Raw genomic sequence first — 21,615 nt, 5'->3', positions numbered from 1 at the left:
AAAGTGCTAGTGGCCCGTGCGCTCTTTGGTGCCACGTCAGAACCCGCCGCCTTCTTCCCGCCCTCCCGCTCCAAAGCTGACACGTGCGTCTGGTGGCACGATGCGTCGTCCGAGGCCTGCGCCAGCGTTGAAGCTTCTCATTTCCCTTCGCCACCGTCGCCGCGCAGCATTCTTATGTTGCCCGCGCTTGTTCTCCTTGCGCGGTGCTGATCACGGCACTGCCTCATTTGCACTTCTTTCCCCTCTGCATATTATCTTGCCGGCACGCGTCGCCAGGATGCATGTCGTCGCCGTCCTCGGCCAGCCCATCCCGCGCGTCGCTTGCGCGTGTGTTGGCTGAGGCGCGGCAGGGACGGCTGTCACGACATGCCTCCTCGGTCCAGCTGCAGCGGCACCTCCTTCGGTGGTTTCCACGGGGCCTCTGGTCATTCATCTACCGGGCATCATCTCGTGGGGGGCCAGGCATAGCCGCGAAGGCAAATGTATACCGCCGGTTTTGCAGGAACCCGCCTCGTGTGTCACACGAATGGACCGCGGCGCTGCAGCTCGTGGAGCTTGCCTGTTTAGTGGACACAATGCCGGGCACCTCCCTGTCGAAGGTGCACTACGAAGCAGAACTGCCAGCAAGCACACCTACACCCGAATCGGACTCAGTGGTGCAGGCGACGGAGCATCTTTTGCGGTATGGTGTATTTCCGCCATCCGGCTGGGCGCTGACGCTGCGGCTCCTCCATATGTGGCGGGCGAGACAGCCAGGCGCACGACTACAGGTGTTCCCGACCTCTCTCAGTCCTCCTGCTGCAGCACAGCTGCTGCACCACATCAGCCTCGCCCCACCGTCGCAGCAAGCGTGGCAGGATGCACTGTGTCTCTACCACCTCTGCGCCACAGAGGTTCACACCCCATCCACCAACGGCCAACCTTTCTCCACCAAAAAAATAGCGCCTCCGTCACCGCCGAGGAGCACGGCATATACGGCGGCCCACTCTGCCTTCCTGAAGGCACTGCGCCACATGACCCTCACGACTTTTCTGCAGGCCGATGAGTGGGAGAGAGGACTCCACTTTTACTATCACACCCTCTATCAACGTGACTTGCCAGGCCCCATCACGACATCGTACTTGGTGCAGCAGCTGGGCCGCGCCGGGCAGTGGGAGGCGGTGCTCCAGGTGTATGAGCTGTGCGTGAAGTTGCTGCACGCGCAACGGCACCAACGCGAGCAGCAGCAGCGGCTGTCCCCGCATGAGGACGACTGGTTGTCGCGGCAGTGGGGGACCACGCTGTCGATGGCGATGGCCGCGGCACAAAACTCTCCTAGCGCCCCAACGAACACTCTCGCCGCAATGGTGCGGCACCTGCAGCCGGGCATCGGCACCACATCCACCCTATCCACCGACGTGACTGGAGCCGCTTCATCTTCCTCTCCTCCTCTAGTGCGACTGAGCGGCCACTTTCTCTCCGCTCTGCAAGCGCTCCCGTCGGAGAAGGATCGTTTGGCGGTGCTGGATCTCGCCTGGAGCGGATCTCTGCTGGACATCTTCAAGCTCATTCGAGGCCTTATCTCAAAGCACAAGTGGGAAGAGGCATTGCTGCTGTTCGACGAAGGCATGCGCTCCACGGCGGTCCGCACGTTAAGCCCAGATCCTCGAGGTGTGGGCGCGCCAGCACCGCACGCATCTGCGGAGCCCACCATTAGGAAACCGCCTGCCCTTTCTCGGAGAGAGATCGGAGAGGCACGGCTCGGCTTTCTTCACGAGGTCACCATCGACTCGGTGACCGCGGTCGTGGCGGCGCTGAATCGGCACCGCAGCGTAACAGGGAGGCGACGAGTCGGCGCCCAGCGAGAGGGCGAAGGCGCCCCCCGCTCTCCTAGCGCGGCTGAAGTGACCTCGATGCGGCTGATGCTGAATGACCGGGAGGTGGAATGTGTTTTGTCGAAAACGTTGGCGCTGAGAGAGGCGGAACATCGCGTTCTCTCCCCCGCGGCGCTTGGGACCCGCGAGGACTTCTGGCGCTACTGCCTTGAAGTCCTCGCTTTCAACTACGGTGCACTGCCCTGTGGCGACACGAGTGCGGAGGTGTCTCGCTTGCCTGAACACGCGAACGAAGGGCACAGCTCCCCTCCTCGTTCACCGCGCCGTACACCGACACTGGCGGCGCTGTCGTTCCTGCTGCGTCACCCACAGCTCCCCTGGCATGTGGCTCTGCGACTCCTTCGGCATTACGGTGTTTTGGAGACGTGTTCAAATGAAAGAGCTGCTGCGAGCACTGGCACCACAGACCGCCGCGCTGCACCACCTTCATCGGTGGTTCAGAAGACCAGGACGTCCTCCGCGCCAACGCCACGTTCGCTGACGTTGGCTGCCGCTGTGGAGCTCCTCCGCATTCAGGGACAACCCCAAGCAGCGGAGAAGCTGGCGCTAGAGTCGCTAGACATGGAGATGGCAGAGAAGAGTCTCGGCACGAGAGCTGTCATCTCACTCTCTGCGGCACTGCTGGAGGTTGCGCAGTACCCAACCCTGCGGAGCGTGCTCCTGGAAAGGGAAGAAGAGAGGCTGACAGTGGAGGGGTCAACGCTGTTCCACGTACTGCGCGAGAGCACGCGTGTAAGAAGGACTCAGGCGGAGGGCCACGCTGATGATGAAGTTCATGGGACGTCCTGTGGAACTGTCAACTCTTCTGCGCCTCCCTGGTGGGCGGGCAGCACCGCCTTCTTCCACCACCCGAGCGGACGTGCCCTCACAGTGGTGTGGCTGTTGATGCAGCGCCGCATGCACCCTCGTATGGCCACCACTGATGCGGCGAGGCAAGACGGCTCTGAAAGTTTGCTGGCGTCTCTGTTTCTCTGCGTACCTCCACCGCCAACAGCCTCCGTCGCCGCTGCAGGCTTGGCGGCCCCTCTCCACTCGTGGCTCCTGGCATACCCCGTAGCCGTACACTGCGAGGTAGTGCGCGTCATCAAGTGCCTGACTTCGCCGTCGGCACCGTTCATCTCGTCCACTTCCTCTTTCCCCGAGGCAGGTCTGTGCTACACAAAGCGGTGGGTATGGACGCGGCGCTACCTGGCATCTCTTGCAGCGCACTTCTCTGCGCCTTGCACCGACACAGGGGTGCGTAACGAGGAGGAGTCTTTCGTAGAGAACGAGCCTGGCCATGCAGCAGCCGATGCGGTGGCAAGGGAGGCCTATTACGGTGCCACCTTCGAGGCAGTCGTTTCTCTTTTGGACACGGCGGTGCCGGGGGCCCCCGACTCGCACGATGGGGTAAGCCAACGGATGCAAATGGATGCATTCACTGCTGCAACGGTCGCGGGACAGGACGAAGATGCTCCGCGGAGTTCTGCGCACCGGGTCCAGCAGCTGCACCAACTGCTGGAGCGCGCTATTGTGCGCTACGGATGCCTGCCGCCGACGCACATGCTCTTGCCAAACCAGCTAGACCGCCTTTTGCCCCCGCTGCCGCGTTCAAGACTACCCGCCACTGATGTGAGGGTTGGAGAGAAGGGATCACGACATGACTGCGTCGACCGTGATGGCGCATGCGCGGAGCGCTGCGCGGTGGCGCTTCACTTGGTCCGGCTCGTTTTGGGTGCGCTCAAGGACGCGGGGGCACACTATTCTGTGGAACCGGTGCTGCTGCACAACCTTCTGAAGCTCTGCTGCCGTGTCGCCGAGCATGACCAGGCCTCTTTGACGACTGCTAAGGGGGCAACAGACTCTGGCGTTGACAGCAGCGCTGAAGTCAGCAGAGCTGGCGCGATGTTGGTGCAGCTGCAATGTGAGCTGTGTGGCCTGCAGACAGTACGCCCGGGCACCCTCTCGCTCCTGTACCACTTGTGTGCCGCTGCACAGTCACGCGCCAGCTCTTACGGCCACACTGTCCCACGACAGGTGGCCCTCGAGACCACTCGTTACCTACTAGCGGCGCAGTCCGCGGCGGCTGCGCGGAAGGATCAGCAACATCAATGGCAGGAGGGTGCGCTGCCGAGCGCCACGTCGGCCTTCACCGCGTCATCGTCGCAACTCCAAAGTGGGCAGCAGCGCCTCGACCCGCTACGCCCCCTTTGTGCAGTGCAGGCGCGCCACTGCGAACTCTTCTTTTCGCTGTTGGGGTGGGAGGACGCGCTGGAGGTGTGGTATCGCGCTTATCCCCACGAAGTCCTCACTCAGCTTTCGAGAAACCCACAGGCGGTGGAGGCGTGCCTTAGCCTTGGTGAGAGCAGTCAACTCTGAGCACAGCATGTTACCGCCTCGTGGCTCCGAATGGAACGCGTGATGAGACGTCGACTTCGATGTGTTCGTCTGCGTACGTTCCTCTCCGGTATCCCCATGCCAGCGTACGTCGCGATGTTGCGGTGCCCTCTCGTTATGCGTGCGGGGCCTCGCGCTCTCTGTGCGCGTGTGTGTCTGTGTGCCGCCTCCATTTCCTTTCTTCTTCGCTCATTTGTTTCGCATCCAACCGTCCGCGTCATCGACATCTGCGAGAGGAATTCGCACGCACACGAAACGACAGCTGTGTGCACCACATTGGTAGATATATATATATGTGTTGCAGGCAGGCGGTCAGAACCCTATCGCCCCCTGTTTCTCCTGTTTTGTTTACATCTCCGCGGGGTGGTGAAGCAGGAGGTCAGAGGTCGCTTGCACACTGGTGGGATTTCAGAGAGTGGCAAGTAGAAGCCGTCGAGAAAACGCATCATGCCGTCTCTTAAGGGCCCAGGGACCGAGCCGCGATATGTGCGGTCTCATGATCCAACAACCTACCACCTGCTTACCTTGGATGTCCTCTGACGTCTATCCTGTCCTCTGCTCGTACAGCACGGCAGCTGCAATGCGCACACCCCTCTTACTCCGTACAATCTCTCCTCCCTTTCCTTTCTGCAGACGATACGCCAGGTGAATAGAGCAAGTGTGTAGGCTCGTCGCCTCACCCGTCACCACCCCAACAGAGACCGCCACCGTCAAGCATGTCGTGTGCGCCGAGGTCCGGCAACAGGCGAATGCAAACGTCGTCTTGCACTGCTTGAGGGGTGCAGGGGCGGATTATGCAGCAGAGGCACTAAACGGGCCGAAGAAGATCCTGGCAGCCCCTCTCCGCGCCGAGGAGCAGCACCAGCCGCACGAGCCCTCAAAGAACTCTGAAGACAGGGCTGCCCTGCGGGTGGCCCTGAGAGGGACAGGACAGGATAATTAGATGCTCACAGGGGTGGTAGCTTGCCACACGGGAAGACGACACGCCACGGAGCTGTATTTTCCCCTGCTAGAGTGCGCATGCCAACACAGCTCTGTTGCACAAGCAGACGACTGGCCGGGCTCAGGGAAGACCTGACCGGAGGAGGGCTGTACCGCCAAGTCAGCGCTGCGGAGAGAAGCGGCTGCTCACCCCTGCACCCATGACATCACTGGCCAGAGGGTATCCTAACTTGGGATGGAACTTCCAGCAACGCACGACTGCGTACTTTCGGCTTCGCCCTCGTCCTTTTCTGTCGTTTTGGCGCTGACGCCAAAGTCTCCACCCCGCCACACACTCCCTCTGCCCACTGTTGCTCTGTGAGAGCCCACATCTTTCCCTTCATGGCCTTCGTCTGACCTATCCCCATGCTTCGCCTGCCCGGCGCTGTATGCGTGACGGGAATAGCTGATGATGTCCATTCCCTTCCTTTGCTGTTTCTCCCGGCTCTCGCACGCTTGCTACATTGGTTGTGGTTTGTGTGTGTGTGTGTGTGTGTGTGGGATGGACCCCCTCGCTCCTCTGTGTTGTGTCTACGTGGGCAACGCAGTCACACAGGGGGAATTGCAAGCGAAGAGGTAAAAGAAGGATCCAGACAGCGCCACCGCACATTTGGTAGCATGGTGCTTCTCTGCCCACAGGCGCGGAGAGGGGCAGCAACTCACAGGGGAGGGGAGGGGGGAGGCATGCGGCGCCGCCCCGCTCAGTGAAGGTGCCACGCGGAGATGAGGCGAAGGTGGGGTGACTTGGAGTAACTCAGAGGTGGTGCTCTCACTGCTCGAGTATCCTTTCACGTTTACGCCACGACACATGCACACAGAACACGATGTCGGGCACGTGCACTGCAGCGTGTCCGTCAGTGTGCTTTCCGCGCGCTCGGTGGCCAGTGCCTGAGCGCACGGCATGTCTGCCGCTGTCCGCGCCGAGTTGCGTCAACCTCTTGTGGGTCTCCGCCTCTGTTCCCCATGCAGCCTTTTGCTTGCCGTTTTCGTTGGGCCTCTCTTTCTCTTGATGCCCAAACCGCACATCGCGCCTCTCTACCGCTTGTACGCACCGTTTTGTTGTTGGGGGAGCTTCTTCAGACCTCCATAAACATGCACCACGCAAGCGCTGCCCCGCCGTGTCTGCACACTTGCGTGTAGTACACATCGGCTGATTCATCAGCGGTGCTCGTTTCCTCGCCTCCGCCTCCGCCTCTTGCTGCCGCTGCGACTGGCACACCATTCTTCATCCCGCGAGCATGCGGCTCTGTTGGTGCAATGGCTTCCTACGCCGGTTGATCTTGCTGAGGCTGTGGCTGTTCAGGAACAACGAAGACGAGGTACTGAACCTCGATGACAGAGGGGAGCGACGCGTCGACGTGTACGGCAGCGACGGCAGTCCATTTGCGCGACTGGTGCAGGGCTTACGCGGGGGTGACACGATGGGACCAGGTATCTGGGCGAGCGAGGCAACGACGAGCGCACGAATCAGAGGCGAGCAGGGCCACAGCGCGCCGGGAACGACTGGAAAGGCGTCCGAGGCTAATGATGGCAGTGACGGCGGAGATCACCAAGAAGCAGCAGAGGTGATGACCACGACGTACTTAGTCATGTCCACTCTCCAAGAAACACTTTCCCATCGTCTCCAAGAGTCGCCACACCCGCTCGCAGTGGCTGCGGCGGACCCGCGGGCGCGTCTCGCTGGTGACCAGGCTGCAGTGCTCTTGTTTTCTGGAGTGGCAACCTCCCTGCACTGTGACGCGGCGACGGGCCTCAGGACGGCGTCTGCAACACAGCTGCGCCGCACTGTTGCGGCCTCGAAATCGCATAAAACGCCTGCTTTTACTTGTCACAGCAACCCACACAGCGGTCTCGCAGCATCTGTCGTAGACGACAACCGTCTGCACTGCTGCTGTGTGGTGCGCGGGTCATTGCTGGAGGGGATCACTGCAGTCATGTGCAAAGCTGCCTGGTGGTACGGCCGGCCAAGAACAAGCACACCGACAGACCCGGCACTCGAAGCGAGCCACCACCTGCCCAATTAGGACGAGGGCGAGGGGGCGAGTTCGGTCGTCGGTGGCGGATGCGTGAAGAACGGCACCATCGACACTTCCGTTTTGTCTGGCTTTCCCTCCACTGCCAGTTACCAGAGCTCGTGCGTGCCTCTCTGCGTCGAGGTGGTTGCGCCGCGGCCGATTTTGCCTGGCGCCACGGAGCGGCATACTCGCGCGGATGGCTCAGCGGTAATGAGGCTGTGGCGCAAGGCCCAGTTATCGGTGGGCGGCGTCCTTAGGTTAGGGCAAAATAGCGGTGGTGCGGCGACATACGGAGTCGGTGCCGGCAGATCCGGCAGATGCACAGCCGCAGGACACCGCGGCCGGATTTGTGGCGCTGGTGGAGCTGCTCATCGAGGGTTACCCACTTATGGTGACGGAATGGATACGTTTACCGGAGCGTTGGCGTCCGGCTGATGCGCAACGGATGACAGAGAACCAAATGTACGCCGCTTAGTCGAAGGGCACCGAGGTGGCCCCCGTGCACAGAGCCTTTCGGTGCATATGCGTTTTGCGCTGCCGCGGTAGGGCAACTCAGACGTGTGTGGTGACGGCTGGTGCGGCGGCAACGGTGACAGGACCTGCAGCTAGCTCAAGTACCCCGTTGGCTGCCTCTGTGGTCGCTGGCCGTGGTCTTCGCCCTGCCGCTCCTGCCGCCGCCGCCGGCGTTTATTTTTCACTCTCGCTGACCGCGGTGCGGCCCCACCTGCGGCTCCTGGATCTCTCCAATACAACAGCCCTCTCCTCGCTTGACGGGATGGAGGTGTTTGTGGCGCTGGAGAAGATCGTGCTCACCCTCTGTTCTCAGCTTCGCAGTCTGTCGCCGCTGGGAGCCGCGCCGTCGTTGAGGGACACCGTCGCATCACAGAGCGGCATCTTTGACTTCACTGGCTTGGCGCAGGGTCGCACACTTCCATCGCTGAGTCTGCAAGGGTGCTTGGACTTGACCGACGTTAGCGCTTGCGGTGCGATTCCCATGGTGCGGAATATGTTCATCTCAGAGAGCACCGTGACGGTGTTTGATGGGCTGCGTGAGAGCCACAGCCTTGCCCGTTTGGGAGTGCGGGATTGCGACGTGCCACTGGTGACAGCACTTTCACCGATGTCGAGTTCGATCATGCACGCCTCCAGCACCACACCCTCACCTCCGTTGTGGCTTCGCAGCACTACACTGCGCGGGGGGGATTTGGATGGGAGCGCGTGCGCTCAGTTGGCTGATCTCGGGCCACTAGGATTGCCGCCGTGCTTGCGTGAGGTCGAAGCCACTGGCAGCGGTGTGCTGCACGTGTCTGGGCTGAGCCGCTCCTGCTCTCTGGAGAGGCTTCTCTTGGCTCAGTGCATCCACCTCGACGAGGTCGGTCCTCTCGACCAGTGCTTCAGTCTGCGAGAACGTTTGCTTCACTGGCACTGGGGTTCAGCTTTTGGAGGGATTGGCTCGCGTCCCATCTTTGCATGACCTCGACATCAGTTTCTGTCGCCAGCTGACGAGTTTTACAGCGTTTCGGAGTCTTCCGCGGCTACGCTATGTGAGCATGCGTGGCTCCACGGCGGCCCAGCGACAAAGTGAGGAGGTGATGGCCGTGGTGGCGGCGCTGACGTCCCGGCGCAACGGAGTATCAGTACTACTTAGCTGATGTGACCGGCTTTGTGGCTGCGTGCGTGGCTGTCTGTCTGTCTGTCGCGGAGAGGTGAGGCCTGTGCTGCTGGAGCTCCACTACAACGGAAAAGCATGAAGGCTGCACCAACATGCATGTCCGCTTCATGCTTTTGTTTTGATGTGCGCATGCGTGGCCGATTCTTTACGGAAATGGAAGTCGGCTTGTCTCCATGGACGCCACGGCATTTGCTCAGTGACGTGTAGACAGCTCCAGCGTACAGCATGCATTGCAACGGGGCCTGCCTATGCAGGGTGCTCCCAGTGGGTGCGTCATGCGTGTCAGCGCTCATATTGTGGTCGCCTCACCCCTGAACTTTGCCCGCGCTCTCGTCTTCGTTCTCTACACCCTTTCCTCCTCCTTCGCTCCCGCCTGGTGTACTTCTGGCTCCGCTGCCGCCTGACGCTCTCGCAACGGCATTGACACCCCCTCCCCGCACCCCAGATGTGTCTGCGTCTGGACTTGTGCAGCTCTCTCTCTGTACTCCGCGCTTTTGTCACTGTCACACATGCCCATCGTCTTGCATCCCCTTCTCTCGCTCAGCCTAAGGTCCGTCTAAGGTGTCTATGCGTACATCCGCGGCCACCACGCCCCTCCCTCCCACCCGCCTCGCAAAAGAAGACAGAGGCGTGCGCCCTCCGTCTAGAGGAGGAGCCACGCGACAGCAGCAAATTGTACGCCATCGGGTCAATGACGGATCGGCGCACCTCGACCGGATTCACACGTGCGCCGATGCCACTCATACACCGCGCTCCGCTCGCTGCGGTGCTCCTACTGCTACTCCTGTGTAGCGCAGCTGGGCAAGCACACATCGTCAACGTCGTCCTTGCACCGCCAGTCGAGCAAGGAACTGCCGCGTTGTCTGACAAGGCGAGTCTACATGCAGAGCATGTCATCGGTAAGGGGTCTACGCTTGCTCTATCTTCTGTGCCCATGCGGGTGGCTGGGGAGGTGTTTGGGGCCGCCGCGCCCTCTTCTCCGTCTGAATCGGCATCATCGTCGACATCTAGCACCACCTCAACCACTACAACCACCACAACGACCACGACAACAGAAGCACCTGAAGCGACCACAACAACAGAGGCACCAACGACGACAACCACCACAACAGAGGCACCAGCGACGACAACCACCACAACAGAGGCACCAGCGACGACAACCACCACAACAGAGGCACCAGCGACGACGACGACGACGGAGGCCCCGATAGCAACAACTAGCACGTCTACAACGACCACGGCGGCTCCCTCTCACTTATCATCTACCACCTTCTCAGCTGCTGAATTGGCGGGTGTCATCATCGGAAGCATCGCTTTCGGTATCCTTCTCGGTGCCAGTGCTGTGTATCTGGTCTTTGTCCGGCCCTTCCCCCTGCTGTGCTGCAGGCGAAGTCCACAAGCGGACCAGAAGGAGGATGACAATGTGGCGGAGACCCGGGAAATGAAGTCGGAGGGCTACGGAAGCTCACAGCTGAGTAGCGAGTACGGAAAGCATGGACGACAGATCATGAGTGTTTCCAATCAGCCCCACAAGGACGGCGTGTTCTCTGCGCACGATCACCGCAACGCCAACCCACTCGCACTTCCCTCTATCCACAGCCCTAAGCGCGCACTGCCGCCCGTTGCCGGCGATCCAGATCACGTCAATAACTTCAACAACCGCCCGTACGTCCAGAACAGCATCGTGCCGTGGACGGGTCGGCCGCCTGTGCTGCGCGGTCCGCAGCCTGCGTGTATGATTCCTACCATCACCAAGGACGGCAAGGTTATCCCACGCGAGAAGCGAGTACTCCCTGGCCTCGGTCTCCTCGAGACCCCGATCATTCCGATCACCCTGCCTGCACCGCCATCGCTGCCCCCGAAAACGGGGGCCGCCGCTGCCTTTACGAGAGCAAAGGAGTTCGTTCGAGCGAAGGTGCTTCGTCGCCTCCGTGGCGCCAAGTCGGCAGAAGAAGAGCAGGCAGCTGCGGAGGCAGCAATGAAGGACCAGCCGGTCGTTCAGTGGTTTCACCACCTTGTGTACTTCACGGCGCTGGACAGGTCCCCCGGGATATCCGATCTCGACGAATCAGACGCCGACGAGGGTGAGAAACATGACGACAGGGGCACGCGCGCTGCCGGTGTCACGGTTCCCGCTGCTGCTGCTGTTTTAGCTGCTTCTGGCGGAACAGCTGCGAAGCTTCCACTACCCGAAACCACGGACGCTCCCATGCTAGCGCCTCGCGCTGCCCCCGCCACACCTGGCGTGCCCCCGACAGCCACGCAATGGGCAAACGCCCAGCACCCGGCACCGCAAGGAGTGTGCGACGCGCAGTACTACCCATCGGCGCACTCACGTAGGTCAGGGAACTCTTCAGCAGTGATGATGTGTCCCCCCCTGTACAATGTCAATCACCCCGTACAGCCTGTGCACGGCATGGGCGGCGGCGGCGCGATGCTTCGCTCTCCAGCGCCTGGCGGGCAGGTAGTCTCCCGCGCAACGGTCGGAGGCGGTAGCTCTACACGCTTTCCGTATCCTTCGCAGCAAGCACCGTCACCGCAGGTGCAACCATATCAACAGCAGTTGTCCCTCTTGCCGAAGCAGACGACCCTCTCGCAAGCCTCGCGGTGCTCCAAGCCATACGCCTAGTCTGAGCAGGCTGCGGTGGAGAATCAGGGCGCACAGTGGAGTCTTGGAAGCTGGACATACGCGGAGGAATATGAAGCTCGCGTGAACAACTTTTCCTCCTCTGTCTCGTCTGCTCATGTAACGGTCGCAGTAGCGGCAGGTGATCAGCACCACACTGCACCACTCTCTGGCATCTCCGCGATTGCCGCGATGGCGGATCCGGCCCCATTTGCGTGGCTCGACTGTGAGCGTCGCGGCACCTGTTGAGGAGGCCCGCACAAGCCTCATCTACGGTTGAACTCGCAGTGAACGCTGTAAATCGAATAGCATGCCGCAGGATGCAGAATAAGCGATGGTAGGAGGTATTGGAAATGGAGGGGGAGGTTTGCAGCAGTGACCCAATGGCGGTGTTGCCGACCCATGTATATGGCCAGGTGAATGTATGCATGTGCAAGAGTTCTTTGTGCTTGGTCTACGATGCTGTGCGCTGTTTTTGACTGCGCGCGCGAGGACCTGCTCAACGGCGGTCAATGATGTACGCACTGTTTCCGGAGCAGGTGTGTGACGCCTCCTCGCATGCTGTTTCGGTGCGCGCGTGCGTCAGGCTCCCGCCCCGGCCCGTCTGCTCGGTACTGTTGCTCGAATTCGTTGTCTGCTGACATGTCTTTGTTTTCTATTCGTTTGGATGCCTTCGCTTGGGTGTGGCAGTTTGTCATTCCCTTACTTGCATTCATGTATACATGTAGTATATATATAGAGAGAGAGAAGCGCGTTTTGCCGTGCGCCGTCGCCGCCGTGTTTTGCGTTCAACGGCGCTGTGTGTCGTACGCGGTTCCCCCTTCTCCCTTTTCCCGTTTCGTTTCGTTCCCTCTTCTCCACCCCTGCCCTCTCCGCCGCCGCCACCACCGCTGTGCCCACTGTCTCTCCCGCTGTACACCCCATCTTCTTCGCTGTCTGCTCTTGGTTCATCGTTCTGATACGATACTCCCCCCCCCCCTTTAAGCTCGGCGTTGGATATCTTGATGTCGTCACTTCTTTGCATTCACTCCTTTGCTTCGTGCCTCTTAACTTTTTATGTGGACACTGTCGTTGACACCTTTGGTTCCTTCCCCCTCCCCCTTCCCCTTGCCCCGTCCCCCGTGCATATTCGTGTCTATCGGTGGCTCATCATGTGCTCCCTCTCTCTCTTTCCTTCAGGTCGTTTCCATGGCAGCCTGCACCTATGTTTGTGTGCGCCAACATCACCAACATCCGCTGCAACGTATGAGGCAGGCGTTCACCTCCTCTCCATTTTCAACCGGCCTCTGGCGTGCTGTTGTGGCTCTTCTTTTGGGATATTCGTGGAATCCATATCGCGGCGCGCTGGTATGCACCGCCACCTCATCAAGGAGTCTTGTTCGCCTCTCCTTCTCCCTCCCCAGTGTGAGATGCCTCTGCGCCTGCCACACATGCGCCCTGTGCGGTAAGTAACCCCCCCCCCTCCATGTAAAGTTGGTCATTGAGCAGCCGTCTATTCTTGCCTTTTCTTTCCGTTTGAGCTGCTGCGTTTACCCCTCTGTCGCCCTCTACGTTCCTTGCATCCCCTCCTCACACCCACCCGCCGTATTCCGTGAGCCTCTCATCGATGGCCATTGCCTCCTTGTGTCTCACACTGTCTCTACAAAGACGCCCTCGGCTGCGGTGGCGGGTCTCGTTATGTCCTCTCTTTTTTCCCTTTTGTTCTCTTCGCGTCTCTCCCTCTGGCTCACTCAGCGCGTGCCGGTGCGTGTGGATACCCCTACCCGAGTGCGCATGTGCGCCTCCTTGCCAGCCGGCTGCGTGCCGTCCCGTCGCGATCTCCTTTGCCCGTTCTCATGTGCGTCTCAAGCGACCCCACCTCTCTTCCTGCGCCAAGTCGGAACGCCGCCTTCACTCTCGTTTTACTTTCGCTCGATTGCTTCTTTTTTTTTCTTGCGCTCGTGTGCTCATCGGACCCCCACCCCGACCTCCACCACCAAGCACCCCTCATCGCGTAGCCGTGCTGCCTCCGCCATCTTGCTGACTGCGCACACCGACATTGCTGGCTAGGATCGGAGGCGCATGCTCAATCGATGTGCGTGTGGACTGCGTGTTGGACGTGGGCTTCTTTTTCGTTTTGTTGCTTGCTGCTGTCACTGTTGTTGCGCATCTCAGGGATGCTTGTGCGGTGGTGCGTGTGCCACCCCATCTGTTATGCTTTTCTGAGCTGCGTCCTATGTGTGCACACCGTTTGTATCGGCGAGGGTCTCAGTTGGTGCTGGCAAAGTTTGGCGTCATGGAGTTAACATATTAGTCTGAGCCTCGTGCCCTTTTATTCTGTAGAGCACACCGAAGGACAACGCGATCAAAGACAGCGCCAGCCGTATCAGCCAACATACCGCTTCTGTGGAAGGAGGATGACGCATGCGGTGTGCAGCACTGACACGCTCCTATCGAGTCCTCTGCACTCGTGGGTGTCTATCTCTTTTCTGGGCACCACGCAATGACTCACGCGCACACGCACACACACACACCATTTTGTGCTCCCCCTTCTCATTACTGCCTCCAACTCTTGCTTTCTGTTCTCCATCAACAGCGCCACGGATCAACACCCGCAATCACCGTGCCACTGCTGGTGCCCTCATGCTCCCCGTTTGCCAACCAAGCTCTCCTCCCTTCGTCACTCTCCTTTACTCGCAGTTTTTGGAAGGCGTGTCGCGTGATCACGATGACTTATTCAGCTGACCACAAACCCTGACTGGCCAAGCTGGCCGCCTTTAACACCGTCAGCGTGAGCCTGAAGGTGGAGATGCTCGACTACATCAAGGAGTACCTGAAGACGCCCGGCGTCGACTCTACGTACATCTGCAACCCCGAGAGTGACCATGTCATCTCTGGGCCCCAGTGCCCGGCAAGGACGGCCCCACCGAAAGCAGCGCTGCGCTCTTGGGCTACGCGGGTGTGCTGTCGGTGGACGGGCACGAATGGGACACCGACCCGTTCGTTCTCATCGAGGAGGGTGGGAAGTTGTGCGACCGCGGAACTTGCGATATGAGAGGCTTTGCTCTCTGCGTGGCGCCGATGCCGAGGCACACGACAATGAGGCATTCGAAGCCGGTGCACTTCACCTTCTTGTCGGATGATGAACGGAACTGTGCTGGCGTTTCGTACTTGGCCGACTACCCGAGGTCCTATGGCTTCGAGGCGAACTGCCTCCTCATCGGGGATGGCTGCCTCGATGTCTCAACATGAACCACAATCTTCAGCTCGTGGAGGGTGGCTGGGCACTCCAAGGTGCTTCACTCGTCGATGATGCTGAACACGAGCAGCAACGGGGTTGCGTACACTGTGCCGATCATCACGACGATGCGCCAGATCTCTGTGCGCATCAAGAAGAGTGGCACGCACCACCTCAACTACCGCTGCCTGTTATCATGCATGTCCGTTGTCACGATCAGGAAACGCTGCTACTTCGACTGTCCTTCTGTGCAACTTCTCGGTGGCCATACGCGTGGACGACTCAGTCGCTGGTGCGTGTCTGTCTCTCTGTGTACCTTTCGTTTGTGAATACGTACTGGATAGCCGTTTGGCGGCTCAATCATTAGCCGTGCGCGAGAGACACACCGTGGCGGCGGCGGCAGCATGGCCATCATGTTGCGCAGCCCACCCCTTCTTCATCTGCGTTCATGAATGTGTGTGGGTGTGGGTGACCTCTCTGCTTCCCTCTCGTAGGCTCTCTCTCTCTCACGTTGGTGTTACATCTCATTCTCTAGCCTCGCTGCCCTTCACCATGTGTGTGTGTGTGTGTGTGTGTGTGTGTGTATACGTGCCCATACAGGTGTGTACACCTATATATATAAATATAAATATATATATATCTGTGTGCTCCTTTCGCTGTGCTCTCCCTCTCCTTCTCCCATGTATATATATATATATATACATATACATAGCGAGAGAGCTTTCTTCTGTATGCGCCTCTGTTGGCTTCTTACTGAACGACTGGGACTGCCAACAGCAGAACGTCAACGTGCATAGTCGTTTTTTTTTGCTTGTTGGTGGTGTTGGCGGCGGTGATGGTGGTGGTGGTGAGGGAGGAATGGGATGGGGGAAGGGGGACGGGCTTCCTGTCCCTGCTGCAAGAGAGGTGTGTCACTGCTTTTTTAAATTTTACTTTGAAGCGTGTGAGCGTCTGCGCTTGTGAGCCGCTGCCTTTTTTCCTCGTGTGGGAATTGAGAGACCGGTGCCTCAGATGCCTGTACGTCTGCCGACTGCTCGTCCTTCCTTCTGTCCAATCCCGGATCTGCTTTCTTCCCTCTTCGCTACTCAAGAGGTCTCGTCCCGTATCTTGCGAAGCTGAGATCTTTAGTGCGCCGTCCTCTCCCTCTTCCCCCTCCCTCGAGACAGAACCACCTTACGTGCGTTCCGCCCACAGCTAACAAAGTAGCTGATTTCGTCCCCGGTTTCAACGAACAAAAAATTATTTTTCCCTCGTTGTTCTCTTTTGTGAAAGGCCAAGAAATCGACGACCGTCGATGCGGCAGCATCCTGCTCACGCACACACACAAGGCGCATTGCAGAAGACCGTCCGACTGCACTTGACACCCATAGACACGTGGTGTCACTGGCATATGGACACACAGACATAGAGGATTCTGCTGACTGAATCCGGCTCCTCGTTCACTGCTCACCAGCCTGGCGTTATTGTGGCGGCACGCTTCCTGTGCTGGGGGTGCTCCCCCCCTCTCCCCTCGCGTCTATTGCCCTTCCCTCTTCCTTTTCATCTCCCCTTCCCCCCTTCCCCCCACCCACTCTTTCGCCGTGATGTCGACCTCCACAAACGCGCTACCCTAAAAAAAAGCGTGCCGTGACACCCACGCACAGTGACCCAACCACGCCCGCATACACGCAGTAGCTCACCCGACATCATCCTGTATTCGTCTGTAGAAGGTGGTTGTGGCCTTTCCGTTTTTTTTCTTATTGCGTCGAAGCGGTCACTTCTGATCCTCACCACCTCACAAACCACCGGTGCGGTCATCCCCCCTCCCCTCGTGTTGACGCCGGGACACCCTCGCGGGAGGTCGCTGTTTCGTTGTTGTGTTTCGTATTTCTCGTTGCGCTGTGTGCGTGCGTGTGCGTTTCCATCTTTTTCTTGGTGCCGCTGGGAGTTGATTTGCGAGCGCACGTAGTGCAGTGGGGTATTGCCTGTGCCTGCTGTTTGCTGTGCTGTGTGTGGGGGGCACCTCTGGGACGGACTCCACCACCATGTGAGGGACTCGCAGCCCCAACGAAGCACCTCTTTTTCTTCTGTGGGGCGTATGTGGGGGCGTAGATCCACCATTACACGCTGCTGACATGGGAGAAGCCGCCCTCCCCCACCCTTGCACCCTCTCGCAGACACCACAAACGACCGCTCCTCTTGCGCACAGATAACCAGGGTGGAGGAGGGCACGAGGCATTAGCCGGCTCGAGGGCCGACATCTGCACAAAAGAAAAAAGACGAAAAGGGCGAGAGCAGACGCGCGCGACACGATTGCGCTGCTCCCCCCCCCCCTCCCCACGGCCCACTCTCTCGCCTGTCTTTCAACGCTGAACGGTCGTCTCGCTTTTTCAACGCACGACGTCATGCTGTGCCTGTCTCCTTGGCCTCCCTCCCCTCCCCCTGTTCTACTGCGGCTGCCACCATTGTTTGTTTTCTCTCTCTCTTGCGTGTTGCGTCTCTCCGTTCGCTTCTTCTTACTCTTTCACGGGTACCCTTTTTTGCCTCCTGGTGTGGGCGCTTGCTAATTCCCCCCCTCCTCCCTTTTTCTTTGAGGTTTGCACCAGTCCCCACAGGTGTCACTCCCCGTGAGTGTCACAGGACACCTGCGCGTCAGTTCATCTGCGTTACCAGTTGTACTGTCCTTCGCACGCGACTCTGTTTCTTTTTTTTTCGTTTTCCCTTTGGTATAGTTTGCCCCCTACTGCCGTAACTATGGGGTTTGGCTTATGCCATCCAAAGTCGACGACTGCACTGCATTCAGAGCAGCTGGAAAGGCAGGAGGCGGTGCCGACGGAGGCTACCGCTTCTGCCTCTGTGCCTAAGATGCCGCTGCTGGTGGAGCCGCACGACACGAGAAGCACCTGTCCGACTGCACCTGCCAACCCCTCTCCCATACATGAGAGAGAGCTAAATGGGCGTTGCTCTAGCTTATCGAGCAGCACTATAATTGAGGGCTGCGGCAGGCCAGGATGGGCCCCCGGTACGCGCGCGTTTGCTGGCAGGGACAACTCTGCGCACCGCGGTGTCTCACCTAGGCCGTGGACCCTGGCAACAGGCTCCGTCTTTGATTCCAGCTTCCAACGTGGGTCGGATATCCCGAGTCGCGCGCTTCACTGCCCATCAGGGGCGCACAGCAGCAACACGAGCCCCTTATCTCCGTGGGGTATTCGTGCAGGCAAGGCGGATTCTCTCAGTGTCACGGATATGTACACCATCACCAATGGAGTGGCGAACCACACTCGTAGTATCAGCGGCCAAGCTGACGCGCTGCAGCTGAGTAGTATCTTGCGGCCCAGCAGCGGCTGGACCAACCGCAGATTGCCGCTGGCGCAGAATTGCCCGCCGAGCACCGAACAGCGGAGCTCGTCGCAGAGCTCAGAGCTGCAGACGACGCTTGTGCCTAGCCGTGTCAGTGTCTGTTTCTTGGGCAGCGATGGAAAGACTGCCGAGTTGCAGGGGACGGGATCGAACGAAGTGCGTAGCCAAGGGAGCCAGCATAGGCTGAAGGAGACCTCAGACGGCGCAAAGACATCGGCGGGCATGTCCACCGCTCAGGGCAACCGCCAACGAGCGCCACGCTCGGTGATCGCGGAAAATGCCGGGGCAGATGGTGGATCTCCAAAGAAAACGGGCCCGAAATCTTGCAGCCCGGCGCCCACAGCGGCGTCTGTGTCTCGCGAAACGCCCTCTCCGTGGCCGTCCGTCGAGGGTCCGCCTTCGGGCCCATCACATCACAACGGCGTCTTCAATGACCTGGTATACTTCTGCTTCAGTGACAGCAGTGACCAATCCGGTATTCTCTATGGCAACGGCGGAAGCGGGGAGATGCCGCCGGCAGCTCCACTGCTCACTGCCACCTCCCGTGCCTCCCAGTCACCGAAGAGCATTCTTCTTAGGCCGAGTGCGAACACCAGCGGTGTCGGCTGCTTGTGGACACCTCACTGCCCTGTTAGCCTGCCCTGGCAGGACTCGGCCTCATCCGGGCTTCGTCGCGTCAGTCGCCGCCGGCAGAGCGAGCAAGACGGGCTCCTCTCGGAGCGACGACCCAGCTTTGATGTGGGGCTGCCACATCGTCCCAGGGGCTCTGGGCTGCATCGACCCTGCCGTAATGAGGACAGCGGTACAGACGACGAACACATCATCGCCAGTGTACGGCGAATCATGATGCGCTTACCGCGCTCCGACGGGGGCGACAGCGTATGCGGCAACGGCCCCAGTCGGCACGGGAGCCGCCTGAGCTCCGCTGATATTACCGCACGTGCACTCAGCACTGCAGAGAGGATAAGCGATGCCAGGTTCTCTGTACCCAAGGCATTGAAGAGGATAGTAGAGAGCAAGGTCCCCATGTCACACTCGGCGACCTCCGAGAGCGGTTCTGCCGAAACTACAAGCGGCGCGCGGGCTCCTGCGCCCGATTCGAAGAGTTCGACTACTAGCCAGTAGTGCCTGCTAAAGGAAGGGGTTGTGCTAGCGGTGATGCACGCGCTGATCGCTTCATTGTCGGATTCCCTTTTCTTACCCCAATCATTCTGCGCGCGTGTCTCGCAAAGACGTTTTCCCGGTTCTATAGAGCACTTCGCAACGCGCGGCACTCTTAGGAGCGCTTCCCCCCCCCCCTCCGTTGACTGCGATATGAAATATTTGTTACCTTTTCATGTACATGCTCATGGAAGTCGGGGGAGGGGGAGCAGCGGCACTGACCTCACGCGCGCACGGCGCTTGTGCACATCTTCCTGCCGCTCTATTCCTACCACCGGTGATGCCGCGCCCACTTCTTCTTTTCCCTGCCTGCGGGGAGAGGTGGGTCGAGGTGCTGGCTGTTACTGTACAGGGAACTCCGCCCTCAACCCGCTACTCGTCGCTTTTCCTTCCTCCCATTCTGCTGCGTTCATCCTTTCTCTTCGTTACCCCAGGCGACGGGTGTGTGTTACCTCATCAACGAAGCAGATCATCGTCGCTGTCTTTCGCTGGCATCTTGATGCTGGTGAACCTCGATGGCGGGCGACACCTAAGCTTCGTATCAAGGTCCGGTGCCCGCGACTCTGTCTTATGAGGCCAGGCAGCCCCTCACCACCCCCTCCCCCCACACCCCTGCCCGTGCAGAGCCTCATCTGGCGGTGGCAGCGTCCATGCCCCACTACGTGGGGAGGCCATCGCGCGAGCCCTCGCTGCCGATGTGGGCCGCCTGGGAGGCGGTGTGTGTGGGCAGGGCTTGAGACAGGGGCCATGCTGAGACGGCTGCGTCGGGGCACCCTGCTGCAGCGCGTGTGCCTACGGCTGCTGCGCACCAGGCGACGGGGCCTGTGGCAGGGCCAGCGGTGGCGTGGCGTCCAACTTCTGTCGTATGGCAAAGCACGAGCGTGCTGGACGATACAATGCACATCGACGGTGGCGGCTGGAGGTGTGACTTGTGTGTCCTCTTCTGCTGTTTTTCTTCGTTCTTTCTCCCTGCGACACTTCCCCTGCATCTGCATGCTCTCCACATGACACGACCACGACTGTCGAAGGCGTGGAGATGCAGGGGAAGGTGGAGTGTGCCCCGTGCCGCCGCGGAGGCACAGCTCCGTCTCGCCTGTCGCTGCACATGCGGGCAAGCCATCCAGGCACACGCCCCCATGGTATCGGCGGAAGCGTCAGATGATGACAGCGAGCCTCCTCCCTAGACAAGAGAACAGCGCCGTACTGGAGCAGGCCCCGGGATGCAAGAATGCGAGTCCTGTGCGCCGGTGCTGTCCAGCACAGCCGGCATGGCGTCTCGCAGCCGAGCAAGGCGCGAAGAGATCTATACCCGTCAGCCCCCCCCCCCCCAAGCGCATGTGCGCGGAGCATGCGGCACCTCCCCCATCCGACTGGGTGGGCTGAGGAGGCACAGGTGCCGGGGGCATGACGAGAGCGCCCCGAATGGCAGTATCGAGTTCTCCGGACATTCATGTGGAGAGTCTCCACACTGTATTACGGCATGCCGCTGCTTGAGGCGACTGATGGCGAGGCATGGTACGCAGGCAGGGTGTACAGGGTCTCCAGAGTGCCCCAGCCTGAGGCTGGCCAACCTCCTCTCTGGGCTCATCCGGCGTGCACCTGGACCACCCCCACCCCTGTCACCCGCCCGACAGACGCCACCGGTTCCGCACTCGAGCAGACGGCATGCCGCGCCTCGACAGAGACCGATGAGCTGTACTTGCATACGCGGCTACTCGATGACGTGTTCGTGGTTGGAATGACACTTGGAAGTGCGTAATCGGTTAACCCATCCGTTGGTGCTCGGGCGCCTCGAGCTTTTCCTTTTCTATGAGCGCTTTCTCAGTATATGTGCGTTACCTCTTCACATACTGGTGGCGATGTCGGTGTGTGTCGGTGCACGTGTGTATGGTTCTCTCTGTCTTCGTGCGTGTATGGGCGTGGCACTTTTGCTCGGCTTCAATGTGTTGTGCGGTTCGGCGTGTGTCCATCTCCCGCGCGCGCAACGGCCCCGTTGTTTTTTTTTCTCTTGCCAAGCTTGTTGGTGGACCGCGCGTTTGGGTGTCGCCTCACCCCCTCTCTTCTCCCTCGCTTGGTGCCTCGAATATCTCCGTCCAGTCCTCCTTTGTGTTGTTCACCGCGCACGGTGTGATGGTCTGCCCTCTGCGCACGTCCGTGTCTCTGTCTCTGCTGTACTCCTTTCATTTTACTTTTGTGGTTGCCGTTGTCGTCCCATCGGGAGCTCGAGACTCGCCTACCTCGCTTCATGCGTCATGGTGGTGCGTGCTCACACGAGACTTGTACGTGTATACGTGTATGGGTGTGTGTTGCTTTTTTGCCCTTCTCACTGCACGGCTTGCGTGTATGCCCGGCGC

At 59.8% G+C, this 21,615-nt stretch overlaps 3 protein-coding genes and 2 pseudogenes across 3 annotated transcripts, besides 2 other annotated features; all 5 read left to right on the top strand.

The window, feature by feature from the left end:
- Positions 1–281: 281 nt before the first annotated feature.
- Positions 282–4,232, top strand: LMXM_30_2690 (conserved hypothetical protein; the record flags this gene model as incomplete). The annotated part of the gene is made up of 1 exon (XM_003877737.1): positions 282–4,232. One exon carries the CDS (start codon positions 282–284, stop codon positions 4,230–4,232), a length of 3,951 nt encoding a protein of 1,316 aa, XP_003877786.1.
- A 3,402-nt stretch (positions 4,233–7,634) lies between these two features.
- LMXM_30_2680 lies at positions 7,635–8,720 on the top strand (annotated as a pseudogene).
- Positions 7,635–8,720: a sequence feature.
- A 643-nt stretch (positions 8,721–9,363) lies between these two features.
- On the top strand, positions 9,364–11,547 carry LMXM_30_2670 (hypothetical protein, unknown function; the record flags this gene model as incomplete). The annotated part of the gene is made up of 1 exon (XM_003877736.1): positions 9,364–11,547. The coding sequence occupies one exon, from the start codon at positions 9,364–9,366 to the stop codon at positions 11,545–11,547; it is 2,184 nt and encodes a 727-aa protein (XP_003877785.1).
- A 2,785-nt stretch (positions 11,548–14,332) lies between these two features.
- LMXM_30_2660 lies at positions 14,333–15,496 on the top strand (annotated as a pseudogene).
- Positions 14,333–15,496: a sequence feature.
- Positions 15,497–17,494: 1,998 nt separating this feature from the next.
- Positions 17,495–19,225, top strand: LMXM_30_2655 (hypothetical protein, unknown function; the record flags this gene model as incomplete). The annotated part of the gene is made up of 1 exon (XM_003877735.1): positions 17,495–19,225. One exon carries the CDS (start codon positions 17,495–17,497, stop codon positions 19,223–19,225), a length of 1,731 nt encoding a protein of 576 aa, XP_003877784.1.
- Between the last annotated feature and the right edge of the window lie 2,390 nt (positions 19,226–21,615).

This window comes from Leishmania mexicana, chromosome 30 (assembly GCF_000234665.1).
Source record: "Leishmania mexicana MHOM/GT/2001/U1103 complete genome, chromosome 30".
Lineage (NCBI taxonomy): Eukaryota > Euglenozoa > Kinetoplastea > Trypanosomatida > Trypanosomatidae > Leishmania > Leishmania mexicana.
This window is presented reverse-complemented; position numbering and strand designations above follow the sequence as displayed.